Below are 27,906 nucleotides of genomic sequence, written 5' to 3'. Positions count from 1 at the left end.
TCAGCATAAGTTTACCGTGAAAATTGCTCTAATTAAGTTAAACGCATTCCATGGGGAAGACGCAGGCACACCTCAGAATGCTTTCAGGGGCGTACTCTGCCGTGCTGTCAACTATTCGTGCTTGAAAATATCTCGCTTCAACATGTTTCCACTTTATTACCCCTTTATGGAAAAGTCTACGCTTGATTAACGTGTGGAGATGGAGATTTTATTACAAAGAAGAATTTCCTCATCCCTTGGTACGTATTTCATTACTCACTACTAATTAAAAGGGAGCCACACCCTTAATGACCGTCGTCGTATTGAAAAGTTGATCCTTTTTTCGGAATTGTTTTTCGGTGAGCTTTTTGTTAGCCTTTCGTAAGACAATCTACAAGAATAGCAAGGTAGTTTTTTTAGTCGCATTTGAAACTTTGTCGGTGGAAGTTTCTGCTCTTACGCTCCGAGTTGTGCGGGATTTTAAAGTGATTCCGGCATTCTTAGCAGTATACGAGTGTGTTTACAATGAATACAGGCACAAGAAGATGACCTGGAATGCCCTCGTGAGGGTTTTTCCAGTCAAACTGTACTCGCAGCCCGCTCTAATTAGGAAAATGCGTTAATCTGAGTTTCAAATTTGCGGTTTGTTGGGGTAACTTTTTCTTGGAATTAATTAAATATTTTGGAGCGGTTTTATGTCCTGTTTTTCTGTGTGGGCGTGCAGTGTACCATCGCACGAATATAGAAAGGATTATTCACTGGAATAATCACGCTTATGATTAAAAAAAAAAAATCACCTATATTCTGTACGTTGTAAACATAAAAGACCAAAATTTGCAGTTCGTAAGATATTTTCAGGAACATTACAGTTTATAGATGCGAATGTCTCAGTCGATTAATTTTTATTGTGCTCGATCTTAAATAAAAAAGATGTCTATTTCAAAGTGACGTTATCGCGAATTCAGTACATGAAACCTCGAATTCAACGCACGCTCTAATAGTCAGTTTAGAATTTTTTAAGAAAAAACAAACTATCAATGCGTAGATTGAGAGCAGCTTTTATAAATGCTATCCTAAGAACTTTAGTTTTATATTAAACAATTAGTAAGAATGTTACCGTTAATAGAGTAGTTCTAAGCAACATTAAGTGTGTGCGAGCTAATGTTAAAACTTTGCATTTAGATATGCTCCGATTAAAGGTTAAATTGTCTCGCAGTTTTATGGAGTCAGATAAGGAGTTAATTACGGATAACAAACGAATTCGAAAATTAAACAAACTGGTAACATCTTTAACGAGAAAAGGAAATAAAAAGGAATCTAACTGCGAACCATGAGGAACCCCGAAATAAGGAAACTTATTAGTAACTTAGATCCTAATAAGCAGTGCGTGGAACACATCTTTTGAACAGAAAGGAGAAAAATTTTAGGTCTTATACGTGTTGTTAATAAGTTTAGTGAAATGACATTATCTATCCCCTTATTGGTGAACTTTTGTGCTAAAGATAAAACAGAGTACAGCCAGATATATGAAAACCTATAGTAGCTCGCTACGCCATAACATAATAGATTTTAAACGACAGCCTGTTGGATGTCCGTTATAAGTAAATTATTTTGTCTCTCGCGTTATAACCTCCTTTTATTACCGTCCCATTGGCTTTAGGTGTTCATATTTTATTGTGTATCCACGCGGGACAAAAGACCGGTCGTTAAATAGATTATCCCCAATGTTTATCTAACCCCAGTTCAGCGAATTAATTTTTTAGGAAGTCAGAACTCTGCGAAGTTTTTAAGATATATTTTGTCGTCCTGTTTGCGCGAACTTGTAAAGTACATAAATATGAGACAAAGTTAGGGAAGAAGTCCCTAACCGACAAGTCATATTTTTATAAGACCCCTTGACCCCGGTTGAATCCGGACATTTCGTTACTTAACCAACGCCCTCATTTTCGGTAATGTCGTCTGCCGACAGGATGTTTCAGCCGACTGAAACTTTTGTAATCACCTGATTTCATCCTTAAATGAGGATTAACTGTGGCTGGCGCTCGCATTTATCTTCTTGCTGTGTTCCTAAAACTGCCTACTTAAATGGGTCTTTATAATTAATTTTTTTCCAAATAACCGAAAGGGATTAAAGTGCTTTTGTTAAAGCGGGACCTTTTTTGCTCTTTGCCGGCTTTGTATTTTCAGTAATGCGTAATAATAATTAAGGAATGGATTCAATCCGATGGCTTTGATGTTGTGGGGTTCTTGTGTTGTTGGGTAATGATAAGCAGATTTTTGTTCAGCTCATTACCTAAATTCTTCCAGGAAATCTCACGTTCACGTTTTTTTGAGACGACAGTGATTGCCGTAATTTTACTTAGCGATGAATGGAATCCTTTATATTTATTGTGATATTTTGTCATAATCATTACTTTATGTGAGGCTTTTATACCGGGTATTATTTTTGTCGCTGGAATATGCTGCCGACTAAGCCATAAAGACACTTGATATATTTAATAAATGTAAATGCATTGTTCCCTTAGGCAAAATGTATTTTATTCCATCTCTTCTGCCACATTCTAATGACCTTCCGGATTTATGGGATATTGTTATCCTTTTTAATAATGGTTCTTCCAACACGTCAGTTCCTGTGCAGATTTCCCTGCCGCGTTTCTATTTGAAATTTCCCTACAATAGGTAGGTAAATACTTATAATTCAACTATTCTATTAAAGAATGTCATATGTTCCTCCTCGTCTTTTTCTTCCTTTTCCAGATTTTGTCCAGATCTTGTTAATTCCATATCGAAATTGTAATTTTTTCCTAAATCTTACTATTTAAACTATTATTAGTGGTTAAGTCGGCGTGTACTGTGTAAAACAAAAACAAAAAGACTCCCCTTAAAAGCCTCTCTTTTTTAGTTTCTCTAGCAATTCTCAAAAAATTCTTAGAAAATTGGTGAATTTCACCCTTATATTTGTTTATTGTTTGCCACTTTTGAATATTTGTCCAACCAAAGTTTTAGTTTCCATTTTTCTTCCCCACCTGGGTTTTTATTAGAATTTTCATTAACTGTTTTTATTTTCATCATTTCTTCCTCCTTTTGGGCTTTTGCTGTTAGCCATATCATCACTATTATTTTTATATAAGAGAATTTTTGTCATTTAGTTGCCTCCAATGTTGGCAAAATATTGTCAAAAAAATACAATGAAAAATTAAGATGCAATTAGGGAACTTTAGAACTAATGGAAAATATTATAAAACGAAATACTTTCTAGAAACAAGACTGTCGCCATAAATAGTTATTAGTGCATATTTCGATAAATGAGTAACAGTTCAAGAAACTTTAACCAAATTTTGAGTAGTTAAAAAAAGAAATAAACTTCCACAGAAAATTATGCCTAAAAATTAAAAACAAAATTTAACAATTAGATGCAATTTGGGACGATCTTTCACTGGGACTTAAATAAAAAGGTTACAAAAATTGTAAAAGTTATAAAAGTAATACTGGTGTACTTATTTGCACTTTAAAATATGCATAAAAAATTGGTCTAAGGTTATTTAGACAGAAGTTCCCTCGCCCCTTGAAAATTTATGAAAACTGTTTTTTTGCGAATTTTATTTTTTTTTTATGATAACGACTATAACTTAAAAAGAGCAAATGTATGTAGTAGTAGCTATTCGCATGTTACAAGTGAATTTTTCAATTAAAAAATTTTGTGATGACGCGATATTGTTTCCTAAATTTTCTGTTAAATCGATGATCCATTCATGATTTAATCAATAAAATAAATTGAGTAATTTTTTATTAGTAATTCTAAGAAACCATAAACTCAGAACAGGAAGCAAAGATTGCCGACGGTCACAATTTGCGGTTAATTCTGCTTGTTTACTGACTTGCCTAATTTTTTGAATACAATAACATATTTTTTAGTAAATATTAAGAAATATGTAAATACAAAGTTGTAATTAAAGAAGAAACGAAATTTTCTGAATAAAAAAATTAGTCCCGAAGTCCAACAAATCAACTTCTTCGAAAAATTCTAAATTCAAATAATTCTTACAATTTAAAGTAGAGATAACTGCTAAAGTACAGGTAAATCAGTCACAATGTAAAGGAAAAAAACTATGAACTCCGGACCTTCAGATGTTATCGCGCTTGTCATTGATCCAATGACACTTGTTTCATATGGTTGATATTTAAAAACCAGTTGTGCTACGTGAAATATTGAACACTAAAAATATAATAACATACAAAATCAAGGCAGATTCATAAACCAAAAGTACAAGAGTAAGTCATTTTATAATATTTATATGGTACGTACTAACTAAAATTTTGAGGTGACCATCAAATTGTTGGTGGGAATGATTAGATAAATATTGGTTAGCGTTTAAGCATCTACACGATATTCTTAACATAACTAAAATTTGACATAGACGGACAGACGGAAATGAGGACCTACTTTTTTTATACTTTAGAGGTCATGAAACGTCGAGAAAACATGAAAATAGCCAGATGGACCCAATAACAATACTTCGTTACCTTATGCTCGGGACAGAAGCAAACAAATAAAATTTAAAAAAATATTTTACTTTAATATTTTTCAGTTATATTTAGTAAAAGGGTAACTTTAGTGAAAGTTTAATTTTAAAATTTCATGTCGTTCCATATCTTTCGGTTTCCTTTTTGTCTGGTTCTTGTCTTTGGTGTGTTGTAATTTTATAGTTGATTATTTTGAAATTAAAATGTATAACGGGTGATTAAAAAATGTTTAGATTAGTGTTGGCTTTGGAACTATTTGTCACGTCTTTGATTAAACTGCAAATGTCATGCATAACCTCATTTGTATTTCAAAAATTTGGGTTTTTGACATTTGCATTTTAATGAAAGACATGACAAATATTTTCATGGCCAACTCTAATCTAAAAACTGTTTGATACCTCGTGGCAATAAGCTTATTAAAAGGATGGTAAAACATTAGCATTAAAGTTCATACAATCATGCTGTTGAAAAATTTGATGTCATTTTATATTTTTTAAGTAAATCTCACCTGGAGCATGCATGTCACATTCCTAATAGGTTTTAGTTAGTCAGGTTTTTCTAGAAAGACTTGGTTTGGACATATTTGACAAGGTAGTTAAGGAATTATATAAGCTACTTTTTTTTTCAAAAATTTTATGAAATTAGTATTTAATTTTTTGTAGGACAATAAATTCCTGAATTTCGATAATTATTGTTTTAATTTGAAGTAGTTGAAAAAGCACAGTATACAGGGTGATTTTTTTAACCTAAAACTTTCAAATGTCTCGGAAAATAAGCATTCCACGAAAAAATGTCCTTGTAAGTGGGACAGGGGTTAACTTCCAAACCTTAAATTAGAACTGCTATTTTTAATTGCAGATTCGGAGTCTATGGCTAAAAGTACGTATGATTTCTGATTTGTCTGAAAACTTTTTTCGATTCGTGATGGATGGCGTTGAAAAGACGAAATTCAAATTTTTCCGATTTGTCCTACTGCGAACTTATGCATGAGATTCGGCAACACGTTGGCAATAAAAAATACCACCTTTTATGTAACTACTCGAAATTCATTGTCAAAAAGAAATCTGGGGAACTAAGATCTGGTAATCTGGCAGGCCAATTTACCGGACCAGCTTTACCGATCCAGTGACCATCAAAATCATGATCAAATACTTCACGTGCTACCATCGACTAGTGTGCTGGCCAACCATCATGTTGAAACCACATGTTCTGTGGCACTTCTAACCTCAAGTTTTTTATTAATGCTGGCAGTACATTTTCCAAAATGACTTACTCCCGCACCTACAAGGAGGGCGAGGGGAACTAGTATTTGCACAACAGTATTTCCCCCATGAATGATTAAATTTTGAATTTGGATATTTTTTTGTAGAGTGCTTATTTTTCGAGATATTTGAAAGTTTCAGGTTTTAAAAACCACCCTGTATAAACGTTTATAAAATTATCTAGACACCCTGTATAAACGTTTATAAAATTATCTAGACACCCGTTTTTTAAACACTCGCTCCACTCGTGCGTAAATAAACTCGTCGCGAAAGAGACGTTTATAAAGCTTGTTCAATATTACTATTAAAAAGTTGTGAAAAATATACAGAGATATGAACAATATTGTTTGAACCAGTCTAGTACATTTCAATTTTCTACGATGTTCTAGAAAAGTTAGTCCTTAAGTCGATTATTTTATTAATTATTTCAACTTTTTGCTGAATTTCTCTAAAATTTTGGAAAATTCTATAATATAGTACTAATGTCACAGTATACATATAAAATGTTATGCACCATTAACAGTAGTTGACGTCATCTAAAAAAAATTAAGACATTTTACTGAAAGATGTAGCGATCCATCATTAAATATTTTACGAAAGTTTTAATCAGTTTTCTTTAAAAATTCTGGTATTCCAGTCATTCAATTTCTACTAGTGTTTAAAAAATGCCAACATGAATATATTTATCCCCACAAAAATTAGATTACGAGTAATCCACAAATCATATATTTTTTTATGATAATTTTGGTCACACCAATCAGAAAACGTTCAATTTATTCCTAAAAGATGGCGCGAGGGAAAAAACACTTGACCGGTTAGAGTTGTTTCAGCAATTTTTTTTAATAAATCGTTTTTTAATTGTTTTTCTATATCCTTGGGGGACACTGTGATCCAAAGAGACTTGGAGATTATCTGATATTACGAAGTACAGAGAATCTCATTCCAAATTTATATTCAATTGTTTGCTCTTTTGTAAATCTTTTATTCTCAACATTTGTTACCAAAATAGACTCATACATTATTAAAAGTTACTCTTTTTCGTGTTTCTCCTAAACATCTGCTTATTCTCTTTTAAGTTTCACTTAATCTTTTGAATAATGTAATCAACGCTACGTTGTTTAAATCCTTGTCACTGCCAATCTTCTGGTAATTAAAATTTCGCTTTTGCAATTTATGATTTGACAATATTATGGCTCAAGTTTTAATCTTTCATTTAATAAAATTAGTTACAGTTATGCTAATTTTTTCCCTTCTTTCTTTAACTTATTTAGTCGTTCTCTTTATTTTCGAGTCACAACTATCCCTTTTGTAGTTTTATTAAATTTTGTTAAATTTATGTCTACCGTAATTTTTTCAGAATTCGTCGTTTCTACATTGTGTCTAAATTTGTTGTTTAAAAGTACCGAATTATATTGATTTACTAACATTTAATGCCACGTTTTTTTACGTCTGCCGTCCCCATTTTCCGCATATCCGAATTTACAACATGTCGAGACCGTTATATTTTTGCTTGATTTAATTTCATTCTATATGCTGAAAAGTGGACATGAATGAATGGACGGGCTTAGCTCGATTTGCATAAAAATCCAGCCCCGGTGATAAAATTGAACCTAAAAATACCCCCTGTCAAATTTCAGGATCTTCTCGCAACTTTAAATGTTGGTTAGAAAATAAAATATTTCCACATTTCTCTTCGCCCGAATTTAGTTCAAAATTCACCGCCCAAATAAATTCCTTCCATAAATGCAAATTTTTTATTTGCATTTCTAACAGTATCGCCCATTCAACCCCGCATGTTTATTTATTTTTATTAATCTACCGAGCCGCGTTATTTGTCGGCAAAAGTAGGATATTTCCCAAGCGGTGCACTTATTTTCATCGAAAAACTTCGATCGCGAAACGATAATGGGACGTGTCAATTAAGGCCTTAATTCTAATTGGCTTTGGAAGTGAGCTTTCCATTAGTTTACTGATTTTTGTAATTACCGGCGTCTTCGAGGAGAATAGATCTTGGTTAAATTGTAGACCGTGCAAACGTTGCCTCCGTATACTTTGTTTGGTCTTTCGTTACATTTCCAACTTGAATTAGACGAGGAAATTACTGCCTTTGTTACCTGATGGAACAGGAAGTGAGCTTTTGAACCTTATTGCTTTTCTAGTTTCATAGTCTATGACCTGGAAACATTTCTTTGAAAAATCCTTTTTTCTATCTTCGAGACAGGATATATTACCAAGGCAAATGAAAGAACTTGAGAATTGTTTTATTCACTCAATGAATGGAACTCACACTTACGGAATAACGCCAGCAATCTACTCCGCAAAGCTCCACTTTTTAAAACACAAAGCTCAAACTTTTGCTCGCGAACTATTGAGCTAAATCGCTTCAACTTTTTTACTCGCAGGCACCAAAAAGAGTTCAAATACCGCCAACTTTAACAAATATAACAATAAAAACGACAATAATCTCTTTATTAACTTACATCAACAATGTAGCTTTTTTTTTAATAAACTTGCTTTTATATTCGGATTATGCATAATGCCAAAGTTTCCAAACAAAAATTTCTGGAAGTTCTTTGTACAGATACTTTATGGAAAAAAAAATATGGTGCCAAGTTAATTACTTCGCAAATTTTTGACGTGACGTCATCCAAATTTTGGTGGTTGACGATAACGTCACTGCATGTTGGAAATTTGGGTAAATTTATACGAAAAAGTGATTTTCAGATGGTGTCTGTACGAACAGCAACAATTTTGAACTTGTACTTGAATTATCCATTTAGCTCTTACGGGAGCTTTAAAAATAGATTATTCAGAAGCACGGTTATCGCTTCTAAAAAAGTAGCGATGTGTTTGTCTGAAACTTGAGTCTTTTTCAATGGGGATAAAACTGATTCCTCCGATTTTTCTCGGGTTCATTAAGATATAAAAATTTCAGTAGTCGCCGCTAATGTCGTTAAAAAGAGCTCGGCAATAGAAAACTGATTAAAAATTAATCAGGAGAAGAAACTGGTTAGTCCGAATTAAAAGATTTGCGAATTTTAATCAAGTGCATATTTGAATACATTTTAATTTATAGCAGATGTTCGTTTGCAAAAAACGCCAGTAAAAAATTGCTTTTAATTATTACCGAAAGAAAGTTTAAAACAAATTTCATTCGTACCGACGAAACTCCATTAAAAGCCGTAAAAATTTAATTATGGAACGTCAATACTACGAAAAGAGACGGATTCGAGCGAAATAATCAATTACTGGGATGCGTTAGAAAAAACTGTCCGAGGAGAAGAGATACGAGGAATTTGAGGTATTTTAGTGTAAAACCGACAAGGAATTTTTACTGTTAGAGGAGATTACAAATCGAATGTTCTTATCAAAAGGCAATGAATAACCATTCAAACCCGGGCTTCCGTTGAAACTATAAATTTATTGCGAGGAAGAGGGAAGGAATGTGATAACACCGAAATAAAGAATTTTTATAAGGCATGGGAAAAACCGCAAAAAATATTTTTTCTAATTTCGATGCCACCGAAACACGGAAAATCTTCGTGGATACAATAATGTGTAATTATTGCTGAATTTTCATAAATTCGTGTCACGTAGATACTTGGTTAAAGCCAAAATGTAGCCACCCGAATGTTTAAAACGGAATATCAGAAAAGCACGGAACGTTTCTGAAATATGAAAATATAATATCAATTCTTCTAAACCGTTTGAAACGATTTCTCCGTGTTTCGAATTGAATTTATTAAAACACTCGCTGTTACTACCGGAGTGTCGCAGGAAACCGGGCTTAGGAATTGGACAAACGGATCCGCTCGGAAATAAAATGTACCGAATATTATTTCAAAATATGTAAAGATTTTACCGCATAGGAAACTTTTTCGTTGGAACGGTCTATTTACAAGAACGAATCTGAGCAGATTTCAATTCGTTCTGGACTAAAATAATGTATAAATTTCGCTCAATTAAAAATACGTTACTATCTTAATTTTGGTGCAAAATTTTACAGTTTGTAAGTACACTTCAAATCGTTCTGAAAATTTTTGCTGAAAATATAGTTTTTAATTTTGCGTTTGATGTACTAACCGGTTTATGTTAATAGATGCCTGCAAATTATAGACATAATAAATTACAGCTAGTACAATGGAAACGTTAATTGCATTGCCACAAACATAATTATATTTTGGAATAAATTTTATTGAATTAGAGTTGTGTGCACCGTGTTAATTCAAACAATAATTGCTAGTTAAATTCTTGAACAAATATTCAAACTTTAAAAACGACTCCCTATCTACAACGTCAACGGCCGGAAATTCCTCCATCGCTTTACTTATTAGTTCTCATTTTATCTCAGATTCTATTTCCTTATAGCGAAGGAGGTCAGATAGGTAAGATCTTATTTTCCATATAAATGAGAAAAGTAGTCTCATTGCTAAAATCCCCGTTCACGATACGATGAACTGATGAAATTTCAGACAAATTAGAGAATGTTTAATACTTTAAACTCGAATACGATCTAGTTAAACGTCTTATGTCTAAACTTGGCAAAAATAGATGACATCACGATGTAATCTACTTAATACTAAAAAGTCTCGTAGCTGAACTATAATTAAACGTTTATGGAAGCAATTTATGATGTAAGTATCAACATGCTGGTGTTAGGAATTTTAAATAGTCTCAAGGATAACGTGAATTGAATAAGTAAATCATGTACAAGGAATGTTTGTACAAATAAATGTGCAGCATGTGTAGAAGTAGAAAAAATTTCAACAAATAAAGCTCTCGACTTGACGGTGAAAACTAAAAATTTCTGGAATGTAATAACAAATACTCGACCTAAGAATTTCAATGGCATGCGGAAAAGTATCGTTTCAGATAATTAAAAACTGATTGCATTTTTCTGCCTTAATACCGCCCAACCCTCTTTCGTTATCGCCCTCCTGACGAACCAGCTAGAAATTATGCAAATAGCATTAATAATTACGCCAGGTAACATCGCTACGTTTTGTTACAATACGTATTTAAGCATGGAAACATTTGAATGCACGAAAGCAGGGTCTTTCTATTCATCCAAAAACCACCATCGTGTAAAGTTTTCTCTGTGATGTAATAAAACACAATACTTTTAAAGTAATTAACCCTTATCAACACAAAAGCGACCTAAATTAAACATGTGATGTGTTGTATGGGGAAATTCTTTCATTCCAGGGGGAACTGACAGTGTGCGGGTAAAAAATGAGAAGAAAATTACCTCGACGCTGGAGTATAGGGGGACCACTCCGTGATCTTGAGCAAAAACTGTGAGCCAGTAGTGCGTTTTGGTTTCTACGTCTAAAACAGCCAGCGTTCTTATGATGCCTGAAAAAAAAAAGATAAATTAGCAAACATTTTTTTGAGATAAATTGGCAAAAAATAATAGGGGAAAAGATTTTGAGGGCTAAATTACTTGCAATAGTAAAAAATCTACCATGTGGTTTTTTAAATTTCCGCTCTAGTTGGCCATGACGCGTACGTCAGCAATGCAATTGAAACGGCTGACGTAAGCGCTATGGTCAACTAGAGCATAAATTTAAAAATCACTCAATACTAGAACAATTTTTGGTAAGATTGTTGTGGGAAGTATTATAGAAAGTAATACTGAAAATTAATCTTAAAATATTGTTTTTTATTATTGTTTAAAATAATTTAATATTATCACTATCTAATATTAACCAGGCACCACAAAATTCTCAAAAATTTTTAAAATATCCATTTTTTATTTTAAAATGGAAAAGAGGTGCTAAGTAGAAGACGTACTATGAAATACACGTTTCATAAGGCATTTTAGAGCACTCATTTCTTAGAAAACTCGTCTGATGACTTCTTTTCTAATTTTGGAATTCGTACTCTAACATAACGCCTCATGAAACGTGTTTTTTACTATCCTATTTTTAAATATCAGTTGATATGTATAACATCATAACATGGGTTATCCTAAAAGTTAATTTACCAAATCTTACATTTTAAATTAGAGACTGTAACACAGAATTTCTAGAAATTTCAGCACAACACTAATATTGACTGACTCAAAAATTACGGAATATTAACTAAAATGGGCATACTCATTTCCTCTAGAAAGTTGGTTACCTTTAGTGAAAAATATATCTCGTATTTTCTTTATAATATACCATGAACGGGTATTTCAAATCGGCGTGGGTAAAACTCAACAATGTATTTCTTAGTAACTCGAATTCACACAACGATTATGTACAAAATAATTTTGGCGCAACTTGTCTGGCTTCTCGTCTATTCAAAGCCACACTCTCCTTTTAGAGGTTTCGTGATCGAGGTCTTTCTGGAATACCCATCGCAGTAAAATAGACTGTTCCATTCTATAACTATTTTTGAGACGTCTTGAACACACAATTCTAAAAAATAGGGATGCAATATCAAACCACAAGTAAGGTCACACTATAAATTTCAAGCGAAATTTACTTAACAAAATTTTGAGATTATCTCATTAAGTGTTCTGAATGGGATGAATAGATGAAACCTGATTACTAATTTACCATGCTCGTGTTCAAAATTTCACAGCAATCAAATTCGTAATCTGTAAAATTTTGTTGTACAACTTTCTTTTCCAAAAATCGACTTGTAGAAAGTTAAAAATATCGATGGAATAATAATCACAGACACAGAAGCATGATTTTGCATATTTTAAAAAGGAGCTATGTCCTTCGTAAAATTTTGTATGATGCTATCCAATTTCTGGCGGAAATAAGTTGGCAAATTTTGAATTGCGTTTTATAAATTTGCTCCTTTTAAATTAGTTTTTACTTTTACAACAATCAGTTCAGTAGTTTCGCAGAGTATCTGTCTAATAAGATAGCAAAGAGACGACGGATAGATGGAAATTTCAATTTTACTTCCTGAGCGTCTATTTGTTTAAGGTCTGTGCCGATTTTATTTGACAGATAATCTCCGAAATTACTGGATTGATTATTATCAATTTTGTACGTTTTTTAAGAATATTAGTAGATGATAAAACACTAATCAAAATGTGTCTTAACATATCCATTGATATTTGATGACGTCACCTCAAAATTTTGCATGGTAAATAAATCACATTCCTGTACTTGTGGTTTATGAATCCGTATTCATTTTTTTTTAATCGTTAAGAGGAACGCTGAGGAACGGAACATTAGCTCAGTCAGGTAGACCTTCGAGCTAATAACGCGACGTATTTTGGACGTATTCTAGGGTAACATTAAAATTTTTATTCTCAATAAAAATTTTTCATACTAGGGAGAAGTTGAACTTGATTAAATTTATAAAAATTTTCAAACAGTTATTGATTTGTTTATTGGTCAGTTAATTCTTGAATTTTTTCATTTGAAACAATTCTCTTTTATTTGAGAAAAACATATACATCACTGATGAAAAATACTTTAATTCAGACTGAATTTGACGCTAGATTATGAAAAAAAAAGTTTTTCCATATTTCAAAAAGTATGTAGATTACAAAAATATTTTACAATGAACCCAACGAGCCTTAGGAATTATAATATTTTTTAATGATTACATTATTTTTGGAAATGTCATAAAAAAATTGACCTTATATACAATTAAATAAATTGTGTAAAAAAAACACTATAGATAACACCAATCGCATTGTAAGAAAAAAACTTGTAAAGCTGCCACTGTCTTTGATCCGAACACACCTTGTTGACTTGTTCATATTTGGTCTAGCACGGAGTGTTACTTCGTACGGAGACTCGATTAATAATTGCTCCAAAAATATGAATGCACTGATAAAGCGCAAGTATGTTTCTAGTGAGTTTTCCGACTTGAAAATGTTCCGATTAACATTTCAGCAAAGATATGTATGTCAATTCTGATATGTGCGGTGCAAAACCAATAATAAAAAATTGGAAATGTCGCCGGGGATTGAACCGCGGTCCTTTCATCTGCAAAGCGGAGCGCTCCTCCCCAGGTCTATGAGTCAGGGTTATGTAGCTACATATTATAAGACTAAAGAAAAACAAAGTGTAACAATAAGAATTATAATAAACAAAAATAAGACGGATTCATACACCACAAATACAGGAGTATATTATTTCATCAAATAAATTGAAATAGCGTTTACGAATCCTAAGGTTACGTCATTACAGTGTTTGTAGGGATGAGGAGACAATTTTTGGTTAGCGTTCGATAGTATCGGAGATCTGTATAAGAAAAACGAATGACAGACTAAAGATCGTGGATCCTAAGAACACTTTGTTCCTCACTTCGTAAATCTGATTAAACATACAACGTGTTACAACTTAAATTATTGATAACCTAGTTCGAAACTACTACCTGCTTAATAAAATATGTAACAGAACATCTGCTAATGGTTGAACATTTGGGAACATCAAAAGTTGTATTACTAAGGACTTATATTTTTAGCTAAAAGGATGGGATTACCAGTATTTTATTATTTTTTTTTTTGGAAGAGTTGGAATAATCTAAATGCAAAGAGTAACGGCAAAATCATATCATATTGCATAATAAAATTAGAGTGTAAAAAAGCTTTGAACATTTCTTTTCAACCATGTTCGCAAATCTGCTGTTATATTAATTAACGCTTGTTGGTGGAAAAAAATGATCATTCCAACCCCAGTACGCACAGCATAATGGAAGGAATACGTCCATTACCATTTTTTTTTGTAAATTTCTGTCTACTATTACCGTTAGTTCGAAGCTCTGCAACATCCGTTTAATTTTTGCAAGTGTAATCAATAGAAAATAAGCCTCTAAAAGCAATTCGCAAAACGAAATTCCGCAAAAAGCCAAACGCATTTGCGAGCGTGTGTAAACTAGGTTGAATATTGCCCTTTAAAAGCAGAAAAAGAATTCGGAGGACTTTCCCCCAAACACAAACATTGCGCGTATCATTATTGCGAGGCTCCCTATGCGCAAAAGACGAATATTTTAAGAGAATGAATACAAATTTTATCATACGAAGATGCTCTTGTATAAGTATGCAAAACAAGATCAAGAAATATAAGTTTAGGACGAGATGTTCGCATTCGTCGCGCGCTTTCCAGCGTATTTCCTTGATCTCGAAGTGAAATGCCTTTGTAAAAGATGAAGTTCGCTACATTTACCGAAAATGTAAGTAAATGTCTCCGGCCCTTAACTGAATACCTCCATCGCCATTTCGAAAAATCAAAAATGCGATGCCCTCGTTTAGCACGCTCGACATGCCGCACCCATATCAAAACCTGACTTCAAAAGGGCTTCGTCGTGATGTAATTTGGTCGACTCGATAAACTTTTCAATAAAAAATGCTTTTTCTCGGATTGCTGCAACCGCGGCACTGATTGTTGGCCTTTTTTCGCAGATGCGTACGAAAACTCCTTTGAGTGCGCTTAAAACATTAAAAAGGCAATTGAAATCCATTAGTCTCGTGCCTTGGCTTGTGAAGCAATTTTAGGGCGCACAAACATGTTAGTTCCGCACACACAGATGAGTTCAAAGCAACGTTACAAATCGAATTAACCCCGTATATGGAATATAAAGCCTACACCTACCTATAATCCGATCCCTCCGAGTCGAGCAGAGATTCGCTTATTATTTACATAAATTACAATATACTACTACAAAATGTCCCATTGCTCGCAGACAAAAAATATTCCAACCACAACCGAAAAAATCAAAACCCGAAACGGTAGCTTTAATACTAACTAATAATCTGGTTTAATTCATACAAGCGGTCTTTTTCAGTTTGTTGAAAACTAGTGTCTTAGGTGTAGTGGGTGTTCACAAGTTACAAGTTTCAAGTTTCAAGTTCACTAAAGTTGTAGATTGTCAAACCGACAACAAAGCCTCAACTTTCTCGAAAACCAGTAGGGACATGGAAATATGTATGACAGGAGTAAGACCCAGGTGTTCAATTATATCTACTTAATGACATTTTTCCAGTGTACGGGAAATGCTGTTTTCCACATACAAAGGGAGTCGGAGGAATTTAACATGTCAGGAAATTCACTCATCCAAATTGTGTGTGTATTAAATACAATTTATACGATTAGTAACAGTTCTTGTAGCTGTTTAATTTTCAGGTGGTTTATAAGAAGCTTTTGTAGAATTCGGTTTCTATGCATACAAGAATTTAATTTAGTTAGTAACGTTTTTTTTTACTTTTTTCCACTAATGAATCACAGACGTGGATTTAGATATTCTGTGACGTATTGCGTTCGTTGCATTAGCGGCAACTTCAGCTACAAGGCAAATTGAAGACCGCCTAAAGCTACACGGATTCATTACTGGAATTCAATGTACTATTCAACTGTAATAAACGATAAGAATGTTTTTCATTACATTTGCCACGTGATATAATTAAAATTAACATTGAAAGAAATTATTTCCCAAAATGTACCGCAACATAATATTTAAGATATTGCCACTGAAACAAAATCAAATAAGGCCACTGTAAACTTAAATTTTATTTTTATTTTATGAGAAGACGTACCTATATTATACTATTAGTTATTTCAAAAAGATGGGAAAAATTAGGTCGATGCCACAGAAGTTAAGGTTTTATTGCGAAGTGAGGGCTAACATGTTTTGGTACCTACTGGTACCATCATCGGAGCTAATTAGCTTACAAAAGATATTAAAGTTAATACACTTACCCAAAGTACAAAACTTAGTAATTACATAATTACACGAATTAGGCATGAGACCTCAAGGTCTAACTAGGAAATGAAAGGAACCAAATGAAATATAAAAGTAAATTAAAGACATCTAACGAATGTTCTAGAACTAATTGCTGAATTTTTATTTACACTGTTCGAATACTTTAAATCAAATGCGGGATATTTTATTAAGTGGTAAGGAACTAGGTATATTATCAAAATGTATTCTTAAAATAAAAAGGTAATTTCGACTAATGTGTACCTACTCTGTGACTCCCGATTAATATTATGGACTATTACTTATTCGATATCTCTAAACTAAAAGAAAAAAACTGCTGTATGCTATAAACATTTTGAAAGAGATTTCATGACTAACTCGTCTGCCCAAATGATTAACTGCAGCAGGAATACCTTCTAAATTTGTACATACATAGAGTAATTTTTATTCAATATCTTGTTAATTTAAATTCTAAGATTCTTTTGACTGTAAAACAATGCTGAAGAGCTCCATATTCCTGACACTAACTCTATCTTTCAAGACAAAAATAACTCTAAATTTATTCAACTTAATTCAAAGAGGAGTGGATGATTTGAGATATCATGGCAGAGTTCTAAATTTAAATTTAAAAAGAACGACACCAAAATACAAAAACTGTTTGGGAGAATTAAAAGACCTTGAAGTAGAAAACAAGAAAAACTGTCAATCTTCAAAATTGTTACGTAGACTTTATGACGACGCGTACAAAAAAAACGAAGAAAAGGCGATATTTCTTATGGATATTCCTAAAAATTATATTCGGGAGGTTCCTCGATGGTCAGAACCGTCTGTGCGATTGTGTACCGTCTAGAGATTTAGTATCCCAAAAGAATATGAATTACGAGAAAACATTAACAAAAGACTTTTCTGTAAATGTTAAACTTTTCAAAAATTTTAAGGGCGATAACGGTACCTACACAACACATCCATTTTTGGTTCCAATACCCATATTTTGAGAAGTTTCAATTTGTCACGTTTTCGAAATGTAAGAAATTTACTGAATTCTGGTGAACATATGATTTCTTCTGAATATCTAAAAAAATTGTATACCCTTCAAGAAGATTTGCCTATAAAACCTGTTAGACATTTTTAACAAAAAAAAAATATATATGGCCAATAAATTTTGAAAATATGAATGTCAATTGTGCGGTCCAAATTTTTTTACCTGCTGTTAAAATTTTTACGAGAAAATAAGCATCTAAAATTTCAACGTGCTGATATATATATATAATTTTTTTCAAATACAAAACATAAATATTAGAAACCTTTACATCAAATCCCTGGACAGCACTATCGCCACCATGTTGTTACGATGATCGCTGATTAAAAATCGACGTGGGTAAAACTCAACAATTTATTTCTTAACTCGAATTTACACTACTGGTTACACAGGGATTATGTACAAAATAATCCCGGCACAACTTGACTGGACTCGACATTCAGTCGAGTTCATAGTTGAATAATAATCGCTCCCGAAGGTGGCCTCTATTTAAACCAATACTTCGGCGATCGAGGTCTTTCTCGAATCCCCATTGCGACTTCCGATGTCTTTTGTTGAAAAATTAAAAACAAGTGTAAAGCACAAAAAGAGAGAAAAAAAAACTAGACGTGGAGAGGCCCAAACATAGAAAGATTTACGAAATTGGTAGGAGGGAAGAAGGAAAGGGGTATTGAAACCAGTTCATTCACACAAATTAGTTAGGGATCTAGATTCTGGATTCTAAATTTATGGGTGTTGACCGTAGCCAGCCGGCACTTAGGCCTCGCTTTTGGGTCCACTGTGCCTTCCCCAAGTCCATATCAGGGTGTTTTCCCGCTCCCTGATTTTTGCCAGATGACCCCTAGTATGGATTTTTTGTAGGAGGCTAGCGCTGCACACTCACGAAGAATGTGTGTAGTTAGGGATCTCTAATTGTTTTATAAATTTCAAGAATTTCGAAAAAATTAAGAGTTTGGGCAACATATACTGTATTGCAGTCATCACATTGGTAAATGCCCGAACAAGACAACATAGGGATAGGGTATTTGTTTCTTTCTAACAAAGAAGAAAGGTTAGGGGAAGTGTTATAATCTAGTTTTTTGAAAATTTTGAAAATGGACAGAAAGAAAACCAAAGGAGACAAAGGGCAAAAGAGGGGATAGCTTGTGATTGGAAATTCGTATGAATTTCAAAGTTTATGTTGACATAGGGTTTTATAGAAGATTTTCATACTAGGTGTAAGGAAAATGTATGGCAACTTTTTTAATGACGCCAAGTTCACTCTCAAAGGCTTCAAGACTTAGGGGAATGTGGAATAATCTAAGGAGCAAAGAATTAAATGCTGTTAATTATTAATTTAAGGGCTTCAGAAGGGGAAGAGATTAGAAACGTCAACCAGGAAAACCTGGAGGGAAGATTATATGTTTCAATTTTTCAACTAAGTCAAAATTATTTTTTTCTCAAATTGGACAACTCTTCTTAAGGAATGATTAAGCCATTTAGCAAGATGGTAACATGGCAAATTGACAAAAGAAACTACCGGTCTACTGGGGCAATCAGGCTTATGAATTTTGGGAGGGCTATGTAGACCGGGGATTGAAGAATTCATTGCCATTTATATCCCAAGGTAGAACGTAAAATAGACCTGAAATTAGAGGTGTGATCGCGATTCAATTTATGTATTAAAGGAGCCATTATTTAGAAAATGTTTAACTTTTCTAATGTCTTATTAAGAATTATAATGCAATTGTCTTTATTGGTTTTGACACCAGCAGATACTCACTTTTGATTTTAACTTACAAAGACTTTATTTATCGGAGTTCAACCTTTGAGTTATTACTGTTAATGCTTTTGTAGTTAGTTAGCTATATTTAAGTGAGTTTTGTAGGACATAATTTATTTTCGGAATTATTAAAGGGTTAGAATAGTTTCGTAATCAATAGCTACGAGTATGTATATCTTTAATGCCAATCTTCTGAGGGGGTTTATATTTAAGTCCTCTTTGAAGGACCTCCAGCTCCACCAGAAAAAAACAGAATGAGAAAACTAGGATGTTTGACACATAAGTGTGCCAAGTTTGATGGCAAAACGTTTATCCGTCTTCGATTAAGAATCTTTTAAAAAAAAACATGTCAGGCAAAAATTGCAATTTTGATATAAAATAAAGTACAGATCTGTGATGAAGTACCTTCTTTTGAAAAGAAATTTATGCCGATATGCTGGATACACTGAAGGATAAGTGTCCTTCATATGCCACTATAAAGAACTGGACTGCAGAGTTCAAAAGGGGTAGAACAGAGGTAAAAGAACACCATGCAGGAAGACCCGTTTTTGTGTCTGCTCCAGAAAACATTGATGCCGTACATGACCTGATTTTGGAAGATCGTCGAATTGGGTTAAACGTGTAGCCGAGACATTGAAGATTTCTTATGAATGTATTTTCCATATTGTACATCACGAATTAGGTCTAAATGGCTGAATGCGGGTCAAAAGGTGCAAAGAGTATCAATGAATGAAACATGGATATTACTATGGTCCAGAGGCAAAAGAGCAATCGAAAGAGTGGAAACATAGAGCGTATAATTTTAGCAGATTACTTAGAAGCTGGCAAAACTGTGATGGGATCATATTATTCTTCATTTGTGACCAAATTGCGAGAAAAAAATTATCGAAAAACATCGCGGAAAAACCTCGAAAGGTGTGCAAGACAATGCCCCGGCCTACAAGTGTCTGATTGCCTTACAGAAATTTAACAAACTACACTTTGAATTGGTTGACCATCCTCCATATTCGCCAGATTTAGCCCCTTCTGATTATTAATTATCTCTTTCCCAAACTGAAAAAACACTTGAAAGGAAAGAGATACTTGTCAAATGAAGAGATAATTGACACCGTGGAGCAATGGTTTGCAGATCAGGAACAAGAATTTTATTTAAGAGGATTGAAATTAGTTTATGATCGTTGTAAATTTAAAAGGCGATTACATTGAATAAATAAAATTTAGTTTTATGGTATAAAGTCTGCTGCTATGGTAGGCTAAGAATTTAACAATACGTTCTGGTATTATCAAGGGAAGAAAATTCATTTGGGTGTAACAGTGAGATTAACATAAAATATATGAATTTAAGGGGATATTAACATTATTCATAGTTCTGTAATGGGTTTTAACTTCCCCCTTGAGCCAGATGGTTTGAGCTGTTCTTCGTGCTTTTATAGAGGTCTTGGTGTAGGTGGAAATTCGGCAGTTCACACTCCATGACGAAGGTTGCTGTTTATAAACCAAATTTTGAGGAGGGTGCAGTTCTTGTTAAAGACGTGTTTTTCGTAAAATCGGATCAAATTTGTTTGACTAGCATCTATCAAATCTACTGGTTCAGATATTTTTCTCAAAGTGTCGGTAATTAGTATGATATCAAAAAGATGCGAAAATTTAGGTCGATGCAGCATAAGTTACGGTTTTATTGTGAAGTGAGGGCTAACATGTTTCGGTACCTACTGAAGCGTATTACCATTCTATTTCTAGAATACTTGATAGATGCCGTCAATTACCTTTTTTAGTTGTAGAACATTCGCTAGATGTCTTTAATATACCTTTGTATTTCTTGTATGGTTATTTCCTAGTTAGACCTTGGGGTTGCTATTAACAGTAGCTCTTAAGCCTAATTCGCGTAATTATGTAATTATTAAGTACTTGTACTTTGGGTAAGTATTTTAACTTTAGTATCTTCTTAATATATGCTGTAAGCTAATCTCTTGTACCAAAACATGTTAGCCCTCACTTCAAAGTAAAACCTTAACTTCTGTGACGTTAACCTAATTTTTCCCATCTTTTTGGTGTAATACGAATTATAGCCACTTTGAGAAAAATATCTGAACTATTAGATATTATACTATACTATAATAGTGTGTGCAGCGACACGGCGGACGTCAAAATATTTATTTTTAATATTAAAAAACGAAAATCAGAAAGCTTTTCCCCATTCCCTCAAACTTCAAAAAACTACATTAAAGTAAAAGAGAAACATTTAGATGATCAGTTGTGATGAAATTATTAATGTCAGACTATAGTCCAAGCATACAGCCCTACAAAATTCTGTCTATTCGTGCTCTTCAAAAAATTTATGACATTATCTCTTATTGTAAGTATCACTTGAACGGTCTTGCACGCCATGCTCTTTCATCTGCTTTTAATAATTCATTCCTATTTTTAACTTCTACGTAAACAAGTTTAAAAAAAGTAAGTGGAAATCAAGTTTTACAATTTGACTGAGTGCTTTACGTACGGCATTTCTCAAAGTTCCACTCCATTATAAACTACATGAAAATGTTACTTTAAAAGCAATACAGGAAATGGCATTTGGAAGGATTTATTTATTTCGCCTTGAAATATCCAGATGAAATAAATAAAAAATAATATTTCAATTCGAATATAGGCAAATACAGCACAAGATGTGCAATTGCAAACAAAATGGTGACTGCGGATTGACACATAAATCTTCTAAATTCCAAGCATGCCTGTTTTAATAAGATTGTGTATTTCCTCCTACTTCAGCCAATGGCAACAGCTATATTTAATTCTCTAGTTCCATCTTGTTGTCTACGATGTATATGGTGCAGCCATGCGTTTAATGACCATAGCGTATTCCCCTCATCAATCAAAATTTCCAATGTTATCCCAAACAAAGCCTGCATCCTGCAAAGCAAGAAACGCCGATTCAGCGGAAAAAACTCGGCAAAAAGTTACGCCATTGCAGCGTCTTCCTGATAGCAGAACGGCATTGAGGTGATTTATGGTTCTAGCATAAGTTAATTATCATCAATTAGTGTTGGGATGACGAATAACACAGCTTTTCATCAGATTGGACTTTATTGTGGCTATTGTTTCAACTTTCGTCGGAAAAGAATTTCAATCGATTTTAAATTATGTACGGTGCGAAAACTCTTTTAGATCAATTTGATTATATCGAGTTATGGTTCAGAATGGAAATTTGATTTCGGTTGTTGATTAGTGTAATAAGGGTTGGGTCTTAGGGGCATGCTTGCTCATTTTGCCCTAAAATTATACTGTTTCGTGTAATGACTGCTCTTTAGAGATAATTGCCCAATCAAGGATAATAAATTATTTAGCAATAACTGAAATTTTCATTGATTTGCTTAAGAAATGACCGCTGGAGGTATTTTAGCTCAATTTTTGCTTAAATAATGTATTTCCGACGTTTTAGTAATCCTGAATTGTAATGTAATCATTGTAGATTTTGTTACTGGCTGTGCGCTTTTTATAGTTGAAAAGAGATAATATTTTGGAATCTAGAAGACTGTTTTAAGTCTTCTGCTGAATTAAATCAAAGTTATGAAAGTAAGCAAGTGATTACAAAATGCTAAAATATAACTGCAACATACGAGATTTTTAATATAAAAGCTATTACGTTCAGAAAAAGTACATACATAATTAAATAAATTTAATGCATCTACCGGGAAACTTTCAATGTTTACGTAATGTAGGTACTCGAATAGTCAGAACACACATTTTTAAAAATGTGTAAAAGTAACTTTTTAGGGCAATATTTGTTTGTCAAAGTCCATTGTCTTTAATGAATGATGATTTTTCTTTAATGTTAACAATATATTTTCGCGCACGGTCTATGGTGTGTTAATTACAACACTCTGACTATCTTTGATCGTGTTTTAAGGATTAAAGAATAAAAATTATAATAAACAAAATCAAGGCGGATTTATAAACCAAGTACAGGTATATGTTACTGTATAAAATTTAAATGACATTTACGATGCAAAATTTTGAGATGACGTCATGATTCTGTCACGATTAGACAAATTCAAGTTAGCGTATTACCATCTATATGATATTTCTAAATACATATACAATTTGATAAAAATCGATCCAATAGTTTCGGAGATTATCTATCTAATAAAAATTGATCGGACGACAGACAAACATATTGGAAATGCATATTGAAGTATCTATTACAATACTTCCTTAGCTTACGCCGGGAAAAAATGTATTTTATTTATTAATTTAACTTCGCTAGTTACATTTAATATAATAACGTACTCCTCCATTTGAATAGTGAATTTGAGCTTTTACCTTGGGCGTCCAGATTTTTAGAAAAAAAAAAAAAAATCAAAATTGCAATTTAACTTAAGACTGTAAAATCCAATGCTTTGAAACCTTGGAAACTTTTAAGGCTATCGAAAGCACGGTAAATCGTTCATCAAAATTTCCCCGTTTTCAGGCTCCCCTCACGAATTGATGATCATTTACAATTTTGTCGAACAAATGTTATTAAAAAGTAACCTGAATTTGTGGTTTATGAATCCGTGTTGAGTTTTTATCCTACAGATCGAGATTTTTGGAAAAAATAAATATAAATAAATAATATAAGTACATGTGTAACAATTTTTCGATTTCTCTATTCATTGATTTTTTTGCTTTACGATTTTTAATTGTAATATAATTTTTCGAGGTTTCAGTGTTACGATGTTACAGTTTTTCTATTCTACGATTTCTTGATTCTTCCCATTCTCGATTTTTCCATTTTTTTCATTTTTCGATATTTCAGTTTTACGATTTTTCATTTTATCGAGTCTTCAATTTATTGATTTATAGGTTTTTCAATTTTTGACGTTTCTAAATTTGCAATTTCTCGATTAATCGATTTTGATTCTCCGACTTTTCGATTTCTCGAACTTTCAATGTTTCGATTTTTCAATTTTAACATTTTTAGATGTCTCGATTTAATTTTTTTATATTTTAATCTTTCAACTTTAAAATGTTTGATTTTTCGATTATTCAGTCTTTTTCGATGTATCGATTTCTCGATCTTTTGAGTTTCCACTTCACGGTTTTACATCTTTCGGTTTTCTAATTTTTCGATTTTTATATTTCTCGATTTATGGAGATTTCGATGTTTCGATTTTTTGATTGTTCAATTTTTGAATTTTTCAATTTTCCAATTTTAGAAGTTCTATATTCCAATTTTTTGATAATTTAGTTTTTCAATTTTAAAATGTTAGATTTTTCGATTTTTCAATTTTTAAATATTTCTATTTTTTTATTTTAGAATTTAAAATTTTAGATTTTTTACTTTTTTGATGTTTCGATTTCACGATCTTTCGAGTTTTCACTTCTCGGTTTTAAATTTTTAGTTTTTTCATTTTTAGATTTTTTGGTTGCTCAATTTTTCAATTTCGATGTTTCGATTTTTCGGCTTATTAGCTCTTCGATTTTTTAATTTTTCCAGTTTTCAGGTTTTTGTTTTTTTTGGATTATTTAATTATTCGATTTTTGAATCTTTCAAATTCTCGATTTTTTTGATTTCGGTTTCAGATTTTTCGGTGTTTCAATCTGTGGATTTTTAATATTTCTGATTTTTCCATATTTCAACTTTTCCTTTTTAAATTTTTCGATGTCTCAATTTATCGAGATTTCGATGTTTCGATTTTTGATTGTTCAGTTCAATTTTTCGATTTCTCGAACTTCTGAAACATTGGAGCATTGAGAAGCGATGTTTCGATTTTTCAATTTCCCAATCTTCCGTCATTTCAGTTTTGGAAGCTTTCAACTTCTGGATTTTTCAGTTTTTCGATTGTACAATTTTTTTCGATTCATCAATTTGTGTATTTATCGATTTTTTTGAATTTTGGATTTTCGATATCTCGGTTTTTCGATTTTTGGATTCGATTCTTCAATTTTTAATTTTTTTCAAATTTTAGAGTTTTCGATTTTTCAGTTCTTCGATATTTCTATTTTTCAATTTTGGAATTTTAAAATTTTTGATTTTTCAGTTTTTTGATTTCAAATTTTTTTGATTTTTCGATTTCTCAGTTTTTCAACATTACGATTTTGGGAATTTTTAAATTTTGTGATATTTTAATTTTTTGATGTTTAGACTGCTGTATCTTTCGTTTTCTAGGATTTTGATTTTCCGGTTTTTCAATTGTTTGATTTTAAAATTTTTTGATATTTTGATTGCTCAATTTTTCGATTTCTCGATCTTTTGTTTCGATTATTTTCTCGATGTTTCAGTTTTTTAATTTCTCGATGTTTCGATTTCTCAATTTTTCGTCATTTCACTTTTGGAATTTTTGAAAATTTTTCAGTTTTTCGATTCAATTTTCCGATTTTTCGGCTCGTTTTTTCGATGTTTTTATTTTTCAATTTTTTGGATTTAAGATTTTTCGATTTCTCGGTTTTTCGATATTTCTATTTTCCAATTTTTCGGATTTTAAATTTTAGATTTATCAATTGTTAAAATTGTACATCTTTCGATTTCTAGGTTTTAGATTTTTCAGTTTTTCAATCTTTAGATTTTTAGTTCTTGGTATGATGTCGCAGAATAAAGACGTGTCTCCGGGTCTCCCCGTATTACCATGTAAAAAGTGCAAAATTATGCCGGTAGCTGGTCTCACATGTATTAAATGTGGGTCACTAAGCCACCCTAGCTGTGTTAAACTACTAAAAAACGTAAAAACAATAAGTGAAACGCGTATTAATTGTTGTGATAATAGTGATAACTTTGATAATAGTGTTCTTCAATCGCAACCAGATGAATTACTTATCCCGCAATCACAGTTCGAAATTCTTATTACAAAGGCAATAGAGCCACTGCTTATGCAAATTGAATCGTTACGAAATGATGTACGTAATCTCAAAGAAAGCAATGTGGAATTGGTAAGGTTGTTAACATGTCCCTCAATGGTGAATAGTCAACAGATGCAACAGTTGAAATCTTATTATGTCACAAACTCTGAAAAGAGCATCAATTTTTCTGAGTCTGAAGTCAGTGCTCCTAAAAACCCTGTACTTTCACACACTAAAAATGAGTACAGAGTTGGTAAAAAGTATGTAAATACTAGAGACAAAAAAGCAACAGCTGATAATCCAACACAAGACATTATGGGTTCATCGTCCCGTGACAAACCGAAGGATAAAATTGTCTATAAGGATGTTCAAGATGATGACTGGGTTATCTCTGTCAATGGGATCTATGAAGCCTTCAAATTAGGAGTTCCATTTGAATACAAGGATTTGGTTTTAAAGGAAGATTTCTGGCCACAGGGTGTTAGCATTAGACGTTTTAATTTCCCTAAAAATTCTTTTTTAGGAGGAAAACAGCCGCAAATAAGTGCCAAAAACCTAAACTTGCCAATCCCTTAGTGTATTATCAAAACGTAAGGGGCTTAAAGACAAAATTGAATGATTTCTACTGTGCCGTCCTCTCTGAGGAATATCCTATTATTGTTCTTACAGAAACTTGGTTATCTGATGATATTATTAGTACATCTGTTTTTGATGATCGCTATATAGTCTTTCGTACTGACAGAAATGCTATTAATAGTGTCAAAAGTCATGGAGGCGGTGTTTTAATAGCGGTTAACAAATATTTAAAATCTAGTCAAATAATGCTCAATGACTCCTTGGTGGAAGAGCTGTGGGTCAAAATTTGTTCTGAATCTAGTACCTTAATAGTAGGTTGTGTTTATTTACCTCCTAATTGCGATTTTTCAAAACTTGTTAGTCATATAAATTCACTACATTTTGTTTGTGATCAATCATGTGATGATAATATGATTATTATTGGTGATTTTAATCTACCTAATATTGAATGGAAGATTGTTGATGATAATTTTGGCTTTGTACCCTTTGATCTCAATGATGAACGCTCATCTTATATTTGTGATCATTATGCTTCTCTAGGTTTTAGTCAATTTAATAATTTTAAAAATAATTGTAATCATGTTTTAGATCTATGTTTTTATAATGTATCAACTATTGAGTTGCAATTATGTAATCCTTTAATTAGGCCTGATCCGAGTCACCCTACTTTTATTGTTATTATTGATAATTTTCTTGCATGTGACTATAATTATTATTTTGAATATTTCTATGATTTCAATAATGTTAGTTACAATAGAGTTTTAAATTTTTTGATGTCCATTGATTGGAATCAAGTCCTTACTAGTAATGATGTTAATGTAGCTGTCGAAACTTTTTATATGTACATATATGAAGCTTGTCATTTGTTTGTTCCCTTTAAAAGGAAATTTGTAAATAATTTGTTTCCTCCATGGTTCTCGAAATCTTTGATTTCTCTCATAAGGGAAAAAAAATAGTGCATAAACGTTTTAAAATGTATAATCGTAATTGTGATCTCCTAACTTTTGAAGCTCTTAGGAAACGTTGTAAATCTGAAATTAAGATTGCTCATAGTATATATTTAGCTGGCATTGAAAATGATCTCAAGTCTAATCCCAAAAATTTTTGGAAATTTGTTAGCAAAAAATCTAAACTTAATTATACACCTTCGCCTATGTTATCTCAGGACTTGCATATTTTAAGTGATGATAAAACCATCTGTGAAGCATTTAATGAATACTTCTTTACTGCATTTGATTTCAATAATTTTGTGAAATGTACTTTGCTACCTGATAAATATGTTAATGTTGGAT

General features: G+C 32.3%; 1 protein-coding gene across 6 annotated transcripts in view; it reads right to left on the bottom strand.

Annotated features, from left to right (window-relative positions):
- The window catches only part of Kug (kugelei), a 418,182-nt gene that overhangs the window by 83,745 nt on the left and 306,531 nt on the right, over nucleotides 1-27,906 (bottom strand). For all 6 annotated transcript variants that reach the window (XM_064053266.1, XM_064053261.1, XM_064053265.1 and 3 more), the window contains one exon: nucleotides 11,014-11,120. In XM_064053266.1, the coding sequence (XP_063909336.1) occupies nucleotides 11,014-11,120 (107 nt within the window). The remainder of the gene's footprint in view (nucleotides 1-11,013; nucleotides 11,121-27,906) is intronic.

This window comes from Zophobas morio, unplaced genomic scaffold, assembly GCF_036711695.1.
Source record: "Zophobas morio isolate AGI-343-1 ecotype UQ-CSIRO unplaced genomic scaffold, CSIRO_AGI_Zmor_V1 ptg000011l, whole genome shotgun sequence".
NCBI classification, from domain to species: domain Eukaryota; kingdom Metazoa; phylum Arthropoda; class Insecta; order Coleoptera; family Tenebrionidae; genus Zophobas; species Zophobas morio.
The sequence above is the reverse complement of the archived record's forward strand: the minus strand, read 5'-3'. Positions and strand labels throughout refer to the sequence as shown.